The sequence below is a fragment of the Primulina eburnea genome, chromosome 13, assembly GCF_022965805.1.
Source record: "Primulina eburnea isolate SZY01 chromosome 13, ASM2296580v1, whole genome shotgun sequence".
Taxonomy (NCBI): domain Eukaryota; kingdom Viridiplantae; phylum Streptophyta; class Magnoliopsida; order Lamiales; family Gesneriaceae; genus Primulina; species Primulina eburnea.
The window spans coordinates 31,006,416-31,019,656 of record NC_133113.1 but is presented as its reverse complement, the minus strand read 5'-3'; the positions used below and the strand labels follow the sequence as shown (position 1 = coordinate 31,019,656).

The 13,241-nt window shown below is 36.4% G+C and overlaps 3 protein-coding genes across 4 annotated transcripts; 1 reads left to right on the top strand and 2 right to left on the bottom strand.

The window, feature by feature from the left end:
* Positions 1 to 71: 71 nt before the first annotated feature.
* Positions 72 to 6,056, bottom strand: LOC140808666 (kinesin-like protein NACK1). Its single transcript, XM_073165815.1, has 15 exons — positions 5,781 to 6,056; positions 5,152 to 5,477; positions 4,970 to 5,059; positions 4,772 to 4,872; positions 4,215 to 4,331; positions 4,032 to 4,113; positions 3,875 to 3,942; positions 3,716 to 3,775; positions 3,500 to 3,624; positions 3,054 to 3,252; positions 2,826 to 2,936; positions 2,656 to 2,745; positions 1,526 to 2,494; positions 1,069 to 1,391; positions 72 to 980 (listed from the first exon to the last, which is right to left on the bottom strand). The coding sequence occupies exons 2-15, from the start codon at positions 5,387 to 5,389 to the stop codon at positions 653 to 655; spliced, it is 2,901 nt and encodes a 966-aa protein (XP_073021916.1). The 5' UTR covers positions 5,390 to 5,477; positions 5,781 to 6,056; the 3' UTR covers positions 72 to 652.
* Positions 6,057 to 8,611: 2,555 nt separating this feature from the next.
* On the top strand, positions 8,612 to 11,071 carry LOC140809561 (LEAF RUST 10 DISEASE-RESISTANCE LOCUS RECEPTOR-LIKE PROTEIN KINASE-like 1.2). Of its 2 annotated transcripts, none has more exons than XM_073167231.1 (4): positions 8,612 to 9,566; positions 9,673 to 9,708; positions 9,832 to 10,068; positions 10,165 to 11,071. In XM_073167231.1, exons 1-4 carry the CDS (start codon positions 8,900 to 8,902, stop codon positions 11,007 to 11,009), a joined length of 1,785 nt encoding a protein of 594 aa, XP_073023332.1. In that variant the 5' UTR covers positions 8,612 to 8,899; the 3' UTR covers positions 11,010 to 11,071. The 2 variants fall into 2 exon arrangements, with proteins under 2 accessions (XP_073023332.1, XP_073023331.1); XM_073167230.1 differs by having other exon boundaries at positions 8,612 to 9,576; positions 9,674 to 9,708.
* A 95-nt stretch (positions 11,072 to 11,166) lies between these two features.
* LOC140809562 (protein SAR DEFICIENT 1-like) lies at positions 11,167 to 13,129 on the bottom strand. Its single transcript, XM_073167232.1, is given in 7 exon segments — positions 11,167 to 11,438; positions 11,604 to 11,706; positions 11,787 to 11,978; positions 12,053 to 12,213; positions 12,298 to 12,475; positions 12,477 to 12,869; positions 13,010 to 13,129. Coding segments are annotated over 6 exon segments (987 nt in total). The 5' UTR covers positions 12,768 to 12,869; positions 13,010 to 13,129; the 3' UTR covers positions 11,167 to 11,376.
* Between the last annotated feature and the right edge of the window lie 112 nt (positions 13,130 to 13,241).

Here is a 13,241-nt window from a genome sequence, read left to right as displayed (position 1 = left end):
AGTTCCTCAAGTCAAGATTGGCAATATAAATGCACTTTCAAACTGTTGCTTCTCTTTTTTTTTTTTACTGAAGTGTGAAGTATTTTATTTATTTTCGTTCGAAGAATGGTTTCTTACTTTTAAAAGGCTGTGCCAATCTCAAAACAGCGGCAACTTTGTGCCGTGAATCGGGTAATGCCTGCTACATTCTTCAATCTTCCCGAAAATATTGCACAAGTATGGTTCTTTCTAGGTAGCCTTCGACTTACCCGTGTGGATATTCATTGTATGGTATGTTAGCTCCAGCCGTTTGATCTTAGGCTGATGCATGATCCAAAAGTTAAAGCTTGCAGTGGCCCATGAGGCGAAATATTAATTTATCCAATGCTGTTGCTATGGATAAATATACATTAGGTGAAGTTAACATGCCATTAATTACATGCAAAAATTTAAGGAAAGTAGGGAGGGCTTGGTACAAAGAAACTCAAGAATTTTAAACTTTAAATAAATTGAATCATGGTGGCCATTCTGTCACATACAATTTCAATGGTGGCGGGTACAATCAGTTATACCATCATTTAAACACCAAGAGAAACTAAGAAATTGGGAGTCTCCTTAATTTGTATACAATGGAACATAGATTATGATTTATGAGCAGAAAGGTTAAAATTTCTCACAGGTGAAGGAGGTCTGATATCTGGTTCCAGTCCATCAACCAGTGCCTTTTATCGGATGGAACCGCAAAATTCAGCTCAAACATTTCTTTTGACATATTTCCACCTTCATGGAACCCCACAAGCTTTGCAACAATCTCGGAACTCTCTTGCACATGCTTAACATCATACGGATTCGTCCAGAGCTTGTTTATAAACTGCATCTTTCGTTGTTTCCCCTCCAATGGTACATCCCATTTCATGTACAAGGCCTCTCTTTCCTCGGTCGTCAAACGTGTTGTAAGCCGTTTTGCAAGAAACTCTCTTTCACGCTTCAACGCTCTGATGCTGAATCACATAGTAGATAATTTGAAATCAGAGGCTTTTAACTTGATCAATAAAAAAAATTTCTTTTTCAGGATAGAGAATGATGAACCTTGATGATAAAGAGATTGTGGGTTCGTTTCCTACACGAGCAGGGCTTGCACTTCCAAGTTTGTTTAGGTGTTGCTGCAGCCATGTCAAGCGTCTGAGCTCCACTTCGATGTATATCTGATCAGCCTGATCCCCTTTGAATAGCAGATAAAATTGTGTCCTGTGAATGATTGACACATGGCAAACATCCCACAACTCGATAATCTGCTGCCTCTGTTCAATAAAAGTCGTATGCCACGATGCAGGGGACTCCTGTATCTCAGGAAGAATCTCACCATCATCCAAATTGTGTCCAGCAGCTTCGTTAGCCTCGAGCTCGAGCACCTAAAGGCATAGGAAGTTAACATTGGAAGGTCAAATATAACTGAAAAATGTGGAACAGATACTGAGATTCTCATGGTTTAAGAATAATCTATTGATGCTGAAATAAGAAGTTGATAGAGAATAAATTAGCTTGCCTGGCATACAAGAAGCTGTTTTTGGTATTGCAGCTTGGCAACCCGCTCTTTAAGTTCTGTCACATAAGTTTTTATGCTTCTAACATTCTCTTCTGCCGCATTTTGAAACATCCTTTTCATTTTTCTCATGTTGACAGAACTTGAACGTCGATATGGAGTGTTTTCTTTTGAGGAGACATCTCCACTTTCACTCTTTGTGGGGGTATCTTTTTCAGAAACTGGTTGAATTTCATTAGACACTGTATCATCCAATTCTGGAGCCTGATTTTCTGTCTCGCCGTTCAATACTTGTCTCGAAACTGATAAAGGTGAACATGGAGATTTTATGAAATTTTGCCTGTTGAGACTGTTACTTGAAACTAAAGGAAGTAACCTTTTCTTTTTAGAAACACTCTTTGATTTTGGAGTTTCGTCCTTGGCCGACTGTTCATTATTGGTTGGAAGTGACATAACTAATTTGTCTATAGACTTCTGAACATTTTCCAGTTTCTCTTCAAGATCTGCAATGGTGCTTCCTTGAGAGTGGAGTCGAGTTATCTCTTCCTTCAGGTTTGCACTAACACTCTTGTTAACTGTGACAACACTTTCAACTTCAAGTTCTTTTGGAGCTGGCCGAATGGCACGCATTTCTCTTATTTCTGCTTGCAGCTTAGCAATAGTCTCTGCTGCATCTTGGTTACCATGTCTATGACATGCTACCTCCTTCTGTAGTACCTCAAGAGCTCGATTGGCCTCATCACCTAACTGCTCCTGAAGCTGTTCAAGTTTCCGAATTTCATGCATCAGTGTAAAAGGAGCTGTTGATGATTGCCTCATCGTCCGCAGTCCCAGTGTATTGCTTACTCCCACTGTATTACTTATTCTTTTGTGGTGTCCAAACTCACTTCCATCAAGTTTTGGTAATGAAGTTGCTGAAAAAGACAGACACTTCCTTGCAACAGGGCTATGTGATTCAGAAGGTTTGTGTACCTGAATTACATAGAAAAATACGAGTTTTTAGACTTCAGAGAAAGCCATAGAACATTTAATTTAGAGAGTTATTATTATAAGAAAATATAGTAAAACGGTTTTTGATGATCAAGATGCATGAAATAAATGAGGGGAGAGTTAAAATGAGACAAATTAGATACCTGTTCCTCATTCAGTTTTCTACTCAACTCATCCACCTGAGACTGTGCTAGATCTCTTTGTCGCTTAAGTTCCTCCATTTCCTTCTCCATCTAAAGTATAATGTTAAAATACAATAAGACTTTAAGGCCCTTCTTTTTTAAAAAAGAAAAAACGAGTGAAGATAGTGAACCTGAATAATTTTTAAATCTTTCTCATTATATGGATCTGGTGCGCGTAGCTCTGCCTCCAGTCTTGCTACTTCCTTTTGCAAATGCTTGACAAGCTGTTTATCTGAAACAACCTGACAAAAACATCCAAACAATATTAAAGAACTATAATTGCTCCACATTGTTGAATGATGGATGGGGAGAAAACATATATCTGTGTATGGACTAATGCTCCTCAATAAAGAAAGTACCATATTCACTTGGGCGTTATTTGTCACTTCCTTGGCTCGGATGGCAAACAAAAGAGTGTTACGTGATTGTTCAACATGACTTGAAGCGGGACTCAATGTGCATATGATGGCAGTACGCGCATTTCCACCCAGTGAATGCTGCAGTATGCGTGTTAGCTTTGAATCTCTGTATGGTATGTGACCACTTCTTTTTCCCACACTGGAAGCCAAGAGTTTTCAAGTTAAAAGCAATACAATATTTGGCTTGAAAAACTCACGTTCTTGCAATATTAATAGAGCATTCTCATACTGTCTGTAAAAGTTTGAGTGAAATTCAATCATACCCATGAACCCTTCTCAACCACACATAGAAAACGAAAGGGAAAGAAAATAAAAGAAAGTGCCAGAAGCAAAGGTGCTCGAGGATAACAAGATTGTTGGTAGTCTATTTAGATGCTTTTTCTGACCTGAGCTTCCTAATTACTGTTGTGAGGGTCATCAGGCTCAGGTTAATATGACAGCCCTCTCTAAGTCTGGCACCTTCCGCATTTGTTTGTGATGCCCTCTCACTTCCAGCTAAATCAACAAAGTTCTGCACAACAGAAAGACAAGCCAAAATATCAAAAAGTTGTCATATGCTTCCAAGAGATCTTATATAATGGAAGAGAGAGAATTGATTTTACCAAGATTGCAACATAAGATCTCACATGATCAGAGCTTTCACGAAGAGTGCTTTCAATAGTCTGTGTTGCAAATTAAGGAACTCAAATTAGCGACAAAAATACATATATCCTAAACATTTTCTCATGTATTCCAACCAGAAATATGAAAAGCAAACTGACCAATCTTATAATCTGGTGTGATCGAGAGCTGGTATCGTTGAGGGCAGTTTCACCTTCTTGTCTTTGAGCTACAAGAAAGAAAGAGCAACAAAATCAGCTATTCTTTTCAGCAATGTGTAGTGGTATAACTATCTTGCCAAAGGTTTCAAATGTTTACCATCACAAACACCTATTAAATGTCTCAAGTGTTGATCATCCTTCGCTGTCTCTTCCACTAATTTCTCTACCAGGGTTCCTCTCTGCAGTCAGGTAATAAATATTGGTGAAGTGAAAAGATGAAGGCTAAGTGCATATAACACTAAGTATAACAGTTTTCTTGATACAACTAAGAGTTTGTCACCTCTGGATCATCCAAGAGTTTCAGATTACGGCCAGATTCCAAATTCAGTAGATCTCTTACATTCTCATTATAGATTTCTAGGCCAGATATTTTTACTCTGAAGTCTCGTTCTGGATTCTGTTTAGTAGCCAAAATTCAAGGGGTTAGAATAACAACAGTAACCACACAGAAAAAAAGAGTCGTGGATTCGTCAGTGAGAATCTGCTTCCAGGCTAAAATTTTGCATCTTTTGAAGTTAAATAATAGACGTGAAATATGAACATACAAAGAAAAACTTCCACTTTTCAATCAAGACTCGATATGAAGAGCTGAAGAAGAAATTGGAGTAATAGTCAAATTTGAGATATCTAGTGTTGCCATAATTAAACCTTTTAGTTTACTTTATTCTGATGAACATGAACTCTAGTAAGAACGCATAATCACTCGCAGATTTAGATGTTTATGACATGACTCAAAAGTCTTTTCACTCGCTCATGCTGCCTCTAACTCTAGCATTTGTGATGGTAGGAAAAATATTAAGCACATGCACAACAGAAGATAATTTTATTGACGCTTACATTCACTATGTGCATGTATATATCATTAACAGCTTTCTCCTTAATTCCTTTCATCGTATAAGTTTTCCCGCTGCTGGTTTGTCCATATGCAAATATAGTTGCTGCACAAAAGCAAGTGAAAAATCCAGGTATTTTAAGAAGGAAACGAGAAGATACATACATTAGTTCATTGTGCTAGTAGTAACTGAATTGACTAACCATTAATACCCATGAGAGCAGATAAAGCAACAGTCTTAACGCCATCCTCATAAACTGATTCGGTTGAACAATCAGGTCCAAAGACTTTGTCTGAAACGAACGCAAGATTTTCCGATTGAATTTCTTATTCCAAAGTATTGGCAAAACAAAACCAACAAGCGTATGCTTAACATATCACTTACCAAATGTGAAGGAGGTTGGCTGAGCTCCACGTTCATGGGGGCTAGGCTTGTACACAACGGAATTATCATCGCTGCATTCCCAGGCTATTTGATCTTTAGAGGATTGTTCCCTCTTGTTCAGGGGCCTTAACCTTACTGTTACCAAAATTTTGTCTTCTCTTGATTTCTGTCCCCCTGGAGTGGCTGCCGGTGACCTGTCTATTTTTGCGGCAGGCGTGCTAGGCGTTCTGACTGTCATATCGCTTCAAGATTTTATAAAAAGTCGATTCTTCAACGAGGAAAGGGTAATTTTGCTCCTGATAGAAACTTCCCCCTTCAAGCACGATCTGAAACTTTCAAAATAGGCTAAAATCAATCAATAAACAGTCACATAGACGAGTGTTACTACTTCTGCCATAAAATCGAACTCTTCTTTACAATGACAACTATCGATCCAACACGATCTAAGTCAAGAAAATAAATTAACTAGCCTCATCACAGGACAAATTAAACCGAAAACGAAACAGAGAAAAAGATCAAGTTAACAGTGAGCAGAAAAATTCACAATCCAGACAGAAATATTATTAATGGCAACAATCTGGAAACAGAAAATTAACTGGAACAAATGACAGATAAGTGAAGAATTCCACCTGAGAACTGAGCGCAGATAGATTTCCAATCAGATCTAACTCAAATTTAGAGCAGCAATGCTTCAGTGAAGCAGCTTAGCAGAAATCAAGGAAATTAACAAAAATCAATTCCAAAGAATTCCATAGAATGCCTGATAATTGATAGGTTGGAGATTTTCAATCAGATTCACGCGAATCAAAATCAGAGCAAGAGATACGAAAAAGGAAAGAGGCGAGCAATAAAAATACTGTATTTGTGTCTGAGCGATGATTTTGGATTTTAAAAAATTTGGGACTTGCAACGGCTATTTTATTGGCTCGTGCCTCGTGGCTTGTTAATCGATTTCGTGAGAATCTCACTACGATTCACGGTTTTATGATTTCGCCCCGAGAAAAAGATCTTGTATCAATTGTCCAATATGCCCCCGACGTTTTATTTAATTGCCGTTTAACCTCATCCTTTCGTATTCGCATTTACAATTGTTATCTATATTTCTATATTATTATATTAAGTGTGAGGACCTTAGAATAACTACTTTTGAGGACACCAAAATATTTAATAATTATCCTTCTACTCTAAAAACTTTTAAAGTCGCTCTATATTTTAAATATAAAAAATCAAAACAAAACTTCCCTTTTAAATCGAACAACTTTTCTAAATCGAAATAATTTTATGTTAATTATTTACTATTATTTAATCAAATTAAAAATAATAATAGCACATGCAATGCATGTGCATCTTTTACTAGTATACAGTATGATGGTGATTTTGTATGAATAATTCTGAGAAAATTGTTATACTTTAAAAAAACAATAAAAATTATTGTCCCATACAAAATTCACATTGTTTCTCATTATATATATATAAATATCTTGTGAGACGTTCTCACGAATCTATATATGTGAGAAGAGTTGACCTGATCCATATTTCTACTGAAAACTAATACTTTTAGGTATGTTTGGTATGAGTGATAAGCAAAGGATAGATTGTTAAACTCATGTTTGTCTCATTTTTTATGGGTCTAGATAATCATGAAGCTCATGATAAAAAAAAACTTATTTGGGTGAAAAGACCTCACATTGTTTTGGGAGGATTGAGACTCCAATTCCTAAAATATAACATAAATAACCATTTTACGCACATGATTTGAAAACATTGCTATAAAAACAACAAAAATAAAATTTATCATTCTCATTAAAATCTTACCAAACAAAACATTCTTCATCACTACACATTATATATCCTTACCTTAAGTTATGTTATCAATCTAATTAGTTATCATATCCTACACACCAAGCATAGCCTTATCAATAAAAAAAGTAATACTTCTTTATAAGTCGAGTTACTGTAAGAGATATGTCTCATAAAATTAAACCGTGAGACAATTTTACACTGATTTTTGTGAATATTATGAATATTTAGTTAGTCATTGTCATATGACTCGATATTAATCCTTATAAAGTGAGTGGATGCAAATGTGAAAGTAATACTTTTGTTTTATATACAACATAAATATAATCGACTATTTTCAATATATATCATACTATTAGTAATTTAGTAATATTATATATTTGGAACAATTAATTGAATGAATATTCGGACACCTGAAATGATATTAATTTTGTAATATATAGATATCCGTTGAGATATATTCAATTTTTATACCAAACCAGCTGGCTAATGTATAGCCATTAAATCATGCATGTGGTGGAACTTTAATCAGCAACTTTCCGTTCCAATTTTTTCCCCCTAAAAAAATGGTAATTCTTTTCGTGATATCTTCGAATACAAATTTCGATAATTGAAAAAAAATCAACAAAATTGAAGTTATAATTGGTCGGTTTAAAAAATCCAGAAGAAAATGGTTGTAAAATAGTTTGTGAAAATTGTCATTTTAATTTTGCGCCTTTTTCTTTACAATTTTAGTCATTTACCTTATCAAATATTATGTTGTGATGTTGATCCGACATTGATGAGATGTTGATCTTACATTGACGTATATAGTGACGTTATAATTTCTAAAAATAAAAAAAAATACATTGCGTACAAATTTTGAAATTTGATAATATTAAAAACCAAAATCACAAAAAAATAAATATACATATCCAAAAACGAAATTTCTCCAATAAATTCATCTCATCTAATCAATTCATTCCCCTTAGTCATTTTTCAAAGCTAAAAAGAAGACAAATAAAAATATAACGTAAGAAGAGAGACGTTGAAGAAAACCAGAGTTTCACACAAAAAATAAAAATAAAACGAAAATAAAATATAACTAGGATCACACTTCTCAGTCAATAATATAATAATTAAAATACAAAATAATAATACTACTAATAATTTCATTTTGCTCACGTCATTTAGATGTCAAATTTCAACTAAGGACGCATTTTTCGTTTGCTGAGCCAAAAATAATAATCATTTCAGTCTCTATCTTTGGAGATTTTAAACAATGACCTTTACTAACAAAATATTTAGTTTTTCTTACTCATGAAAAAATATTATTTTTTATACTAAAAGTATTACTTGTTATTGTGAATATATGTGGGTTGATCCGTCTCACAGATTATGATCTGTGATATGGTTTTACATGAGACCTACTCTAATTATTTAAATATGATAATTTTGATACGTAGAAATATAAAATTGATCGGGAAGAACAAGATTAATGATTGATTATATCAAAAGTAAAATAAATTTGAAAATATATACCTAAAATAAATGACTAATAGTCTTTAAAATTCAACTGGGAAGCCAAAATTGAACAAAAATTGGAACACAGTCGCCTTCTTGGGTCAATGAAATAAGATGAAGCAAACGCCCAATTGGCTGTTAACACAAAACCCACACACGCAAACTGGCCTCGCAAAAGCATGCGTGGAGGTATCTTGTCTGCGCTTCCATTTCAAGTCAAGAATGAATAATTGGCTTCTTATTCAAAATAATACACTTGGTCAAAATATGGTATTTTGGCATAAAATCAAAGAAAATTTCATCGATTCAGATGATACCCACCTGGTGTTTCACCTATCAATTGAGCAATAATCTATCTTGATATTCCCGTCTTCTTTAACTTTGCAACAGTGTCCATTCTTCACCACTTTCTCAACTCTAAAACAGATCAACGGTTCCAGAAAACATGTTGGAATCCAAGAAAATTATTCATCCTGTTACTATAATTATGTTCTTCAGTCTTTTCGTAAAAAAATCGACATCCACAAACACAAGTTCAACCACTAGTTGTGCCATTCGAACCTGCAATGGATTGATCATACGCCACCCCTTTCGGGTCACTGGCCTGGACCAGCCCCACTGTGGATTACCTGAATTCGATGTCTCCTGCGACGAAAACAAACCTTTGATCAGGATCAACGACCACGACTTGATCGTTAAGGACGTGTTTTATGATAACAACTCCCTTTTGTTAGCTATGTCCGAGGTATACGATTTTGGCAACAAGTGCCCTGTCCCTACACATAACTTTAGCCTGGATAGGACTTCGTTTAGCTACGGACCTTCGACTGATGATCTCTTCATCTTCTACGGCTGCGCCACTCCGTACGAGCAAAAGATATATAAAGTGGATTGTGCTAGCAATGGCAGTCAACATTCTTTTGCTGTTTTCCATGTCGAACTCGGTGAGCACATGAACTATTCGATCGAGTCGTGCCAGGATTTGTTTAATACACCTGCGGGGACTTATGATCTAGGCACGCCTTTGAATATGAGTTATGTTGACATTTTGAAGAAGGGATTTGTTTTGCGATGGGAAGAAGCTGAAGATTGTAAAGGCTGCGAGAGGAATGGTGGGCTTGGACTGCATTCTTCCCTATTCGTTTCTCTCTATTTTTAACAGAAAGATTTTGCTTTCGACTGGTGTATGACTTTAATTATTTTTCTTTTGTTCCACAGGTAGAAGATTAAATTTGGGACTCAAGATTGGTATAGGTAAAAATACATTTTAAATGATCTTCAAATCTTATGTTTACGTTATCCAGAGAACAATAATGCTTTATCTTTATTTATATACACGTAATTTTTTATGGATTGATGATGATGTGTGATTTCCAGGTATAGGAGCAGCTGCAGTTACTGCACTTACAATGAGCACTATTTTCTTTGTGTATCATCGTCGTCTCCAAAAACTGCAATGGAGTTCATCTTCGGTTTCACATCCATCTTCAGTGCTAAAAGATCTAGAGAAGCCCGGAGTCCATGTTTTCAGTTACAGAGAACTAGATGAAGCCACACAAAGTTTTGATCCCAGACGGGAACTTGGAGATGGTGGATATGGAGCGGTATATAAAGGTACTTGATATTATTCAAAGATAGAGATACATAGCCAAGAATGTGTTCATATAAAGGCATTTGTATATAAATATGTTTGATTGATCCTTTGATTAGGCAAACTCCGAGATGGTCGCGTTGTTGCGGTTAAAAGGTTGTACGAAAACAACTGCAGACGAGTAGAGCAGTTCATGAATGAAATCGAGATCCTCACACGGATGAGGCATCAAAACCTCGTCTCGCTTTACGGATGCACCTCCCGATCAGGTCGAGATTTACTCCTCGTGTACGAATACATCCCGAATGGCACGCTTGCGGATCATCTTCACGGTAAGCGTGTGACACCCAAATCCCTGTCCTGGGCCGCCAGGTTGAACATTGCTATAGAAACCGCGAGCGCTCTTGCTTATCTGCACGCCTCAGATGTCATCCACCGTGATGTCAAGAGCTCCAACATTCTCCTGGACAACAATCTTTGCGTCAAAGTTGCGGATTTCGGCATCTCCCGTCTCCTCCCATTGGATGTTACACATGTCTCAACAGCCCCACAAGGCACACTGGGTTACATTGACCCTGAGTACCACCAGTGCTATCAGCTAACAGAGAAGAGTGACGTTTACAGCTTCGGGGTCGTGTTGGTTGAGCTTATTTCTTCAAAGACCGCGGTAGACATCACTAGGCATCGAGACGAGATAAATTTGTCATCAATGGCTATTAACATGATAAAAAATGATGAATTGCATGATCTTGTGGATAAGGATCTCGGGTTCGAGTCAGATTACTGGGTGAGAACAATGGTGAATGCGGTGGCAGAGTTGGCATTTCATTGTCTACAGAACGGGAGGGAGATGAGGCCATATATGAAAGATGTGGTGAATGTTCTGCGGGAAATACAGAGTAAAGCTTATACAGATATTCCAGCAGATGATATTGCACTGTTGAAGAGTGCAGATGTTTGCTGATGTTGTACATATACAATCTGTTTTTCACATACATATATAATTGTAACAATCTAGTTTCAGGAGCTTCATCCCGAAATTTTGGCCATTTTTTGGAACAACCCAGTTTGCACATTAAAATATCTGATAAGTTTCAAGCTATTTTTAGTACATTGTCCCAACAAGAAAAAGCTAATTATGTCCCTAAACAATAGCAATGTCCTTTCGCCAAATCAAAACATTATATTACAGAACAATTAATCTAATAAATCTGATCACAACTAATACACATGCAACTGCCCAACGTACAAAAGTAGTACTTGGAAACATTTTTCAAAGAACAAAATCATATATACACCACTTCGATGATCTCCATGGCTGATACATATAGCTAGAAACCTGAATTCAGAGCCCATTCCGAGCATTCCCCTCCTCCCTCTTCATTATTTGACACTGAATCCACATCAGAGGTTTCATTAATGTACAAAATAAATCAGTAAATTTATAGATTCGGGATCACGCAAATTATACTATATAATATATAAAGAATCTGAATATCTAATCTAATTTTGCAAGAAAAGTTAGAATACTGATAAAAAGGAGAGTAGAAAATGGTACCTTTGTTGGTTATCAATTGTACAGTGTTTTGGGCTTCGCTATCGACTTCCTCCACACAATTCCAGTTTGCGTACGCATCTTTCACGAAACGTTGTATATGGGCCTGCTTCGATGCATGGAAATTTACTGCATATTTTGATGAGTAGAGAAAATAAGATGCTTCACTCGATGAAATTTACTCACCCCTTGAATCCTTTCAAAGTCACACTCCAAGTAAATTTGGCCATTGATTTCAATCTTCACCAATTGACATATTGGATTAAGGGTCAACATGTAGTTGTCCCCATGAAATCTATACAACTTTGTACCCATCACACAAGTCTTAGCATGCTTTAAGGTTGCTTCCCACATTCTGTCCGACATTGCTCCCATTATCTGCACAGCTCGAATACAGTAATTAACACGCACGCTCGTGCACACACACACACACATATATAAAAAGAAATCACCTCTCTAAGTTTTGAGGAATCAACCATGAAAAGCTTCAAGAAATCTTGGACGGTGTGAATGCCCTCAGATGCTAGTTTCTGGTAAAACGCTCCCCTTTTTCCTATCTTCTCCAGTCTCCAAACCTCGTCCTCTAGTGTTGGTGGATAATGTTTTTTGTACACTGCATTAAACATATCCTTAGACTTTCACTTCAATAATTTATTTAGGAGACTAAATAAATAGATGAGATGTATATAATACTTACATTCAATGCGATGTTCTTTAACAACAAACGGTTCGGTCACGGCTTCACGTATTCTTAACATCATATTTTGCAAACTGTTCCCACCTTGAATTTGCACCACCCTAGCCCCAAGCCGGAATCGCCTACTCCGAATCCAGCTTGAATTATCAGTAAACTTGATGTCCCCAACCACACCAACTGCCATTCCACAAGGTCACCTTCGATTCCCCGGTAATCAAGGGCCGTTTTTCAGTTCTTTCTTTCATGATATACCGAGCAAATTCGTATTTAGTCCATGTATCGTTATGACTACTGCCAGGAAAGTCCCCGTCGAGGACCAAGATTTCAACCTCGATGGAGTAAGGGGGATCTTGATGATGATCGTGGCTATCTAGGATTATTTGAAGAGGGTTGTTGTGGATGTCCACAATCTTGTCACCCGTGAATATTGGGAGTGAAAGCCTTTGATTGAATCTTAATGTGAAGTCCATTGGCACCTCATACTCGCCATTCGACTGCTATTCGATCAAGTGCAAAGTCGAGGGAATATTTTGAGATACAATTCAAAAGTAGATTTTCCAATGCTTCCTTATCTGAACCTCGTGAAATATCATCGGATCATATTAAGATTTAATGTATGATTCAATCAAATCGTATTTACGTAAAAACCCATGTAAAATTTTACATAGTTTACCTCACCTTGTCTGATAAAAACTCGAAACTAAAAACTCACCTTTTTCAGAAGCCATGGTTCCGATGTTAAGCACCCGAAAGAAATCTTGTATTGTTGCCCTACGTATCTTCCCTCAACAATTAATATAATACGAAATTATAATTTTATAAAACTATATAGTTGGTACGTATGAAGCAAAAGAGATCTTAGTTGTGGAATATATAGGTAATAATAGTGGCATAAAATAAGTTTTATGACAAGTTTCGTGGAATATATAGATAATAATATTGGT

Excerpts from the sequence above, each read along its gene's own strand:
- LOC140808666 (XM_073165815.1), bottom strand. The coding sequence starts at position 5,389 with ATGACAGTCAGAACGCCTAGCACGCCTGCCGCAAAAATAGACAGGTCA. Across the intron at positions 5,060-5,151 it reads GCCAACCTCCTTCACATTTG|ACAAAGTCTTTGGACCTGAT; the intron begins GTAAGTGATATG and ends CGTTCGTTTCAG. Across the intron at positions 3,776-3,874 it reads CACACCAGATTATAAGATTG|ACTATTGAAAGCACTCTTCG; the intron begins GTCAGTTTGCTT and ends TTTGCAACACAG.
- LOC140809561 (XM_073167230.1), top strand. The coding sequence starts at position 8,900 with ATGTTGGAATCCAAGAAAATTATTCATCCTGTTACTATAATTATGTTC. Across the intron at positions 9,577-9,673 it reads GAGAGGAATGGTGGGCTTGG|TAGAAGATTAAATTTGGGAC; the intron begins ACTGCATTCTTC and ends TTGTTCCACAGG. Across the intron at positions 9,709-9,831 it reads GGGACTCAAGATTGGTATAG|GTATAGGAGCAGCTGCAGTT; the intron begins GTAAAAATACAT and ends TGTGATTTCCAG.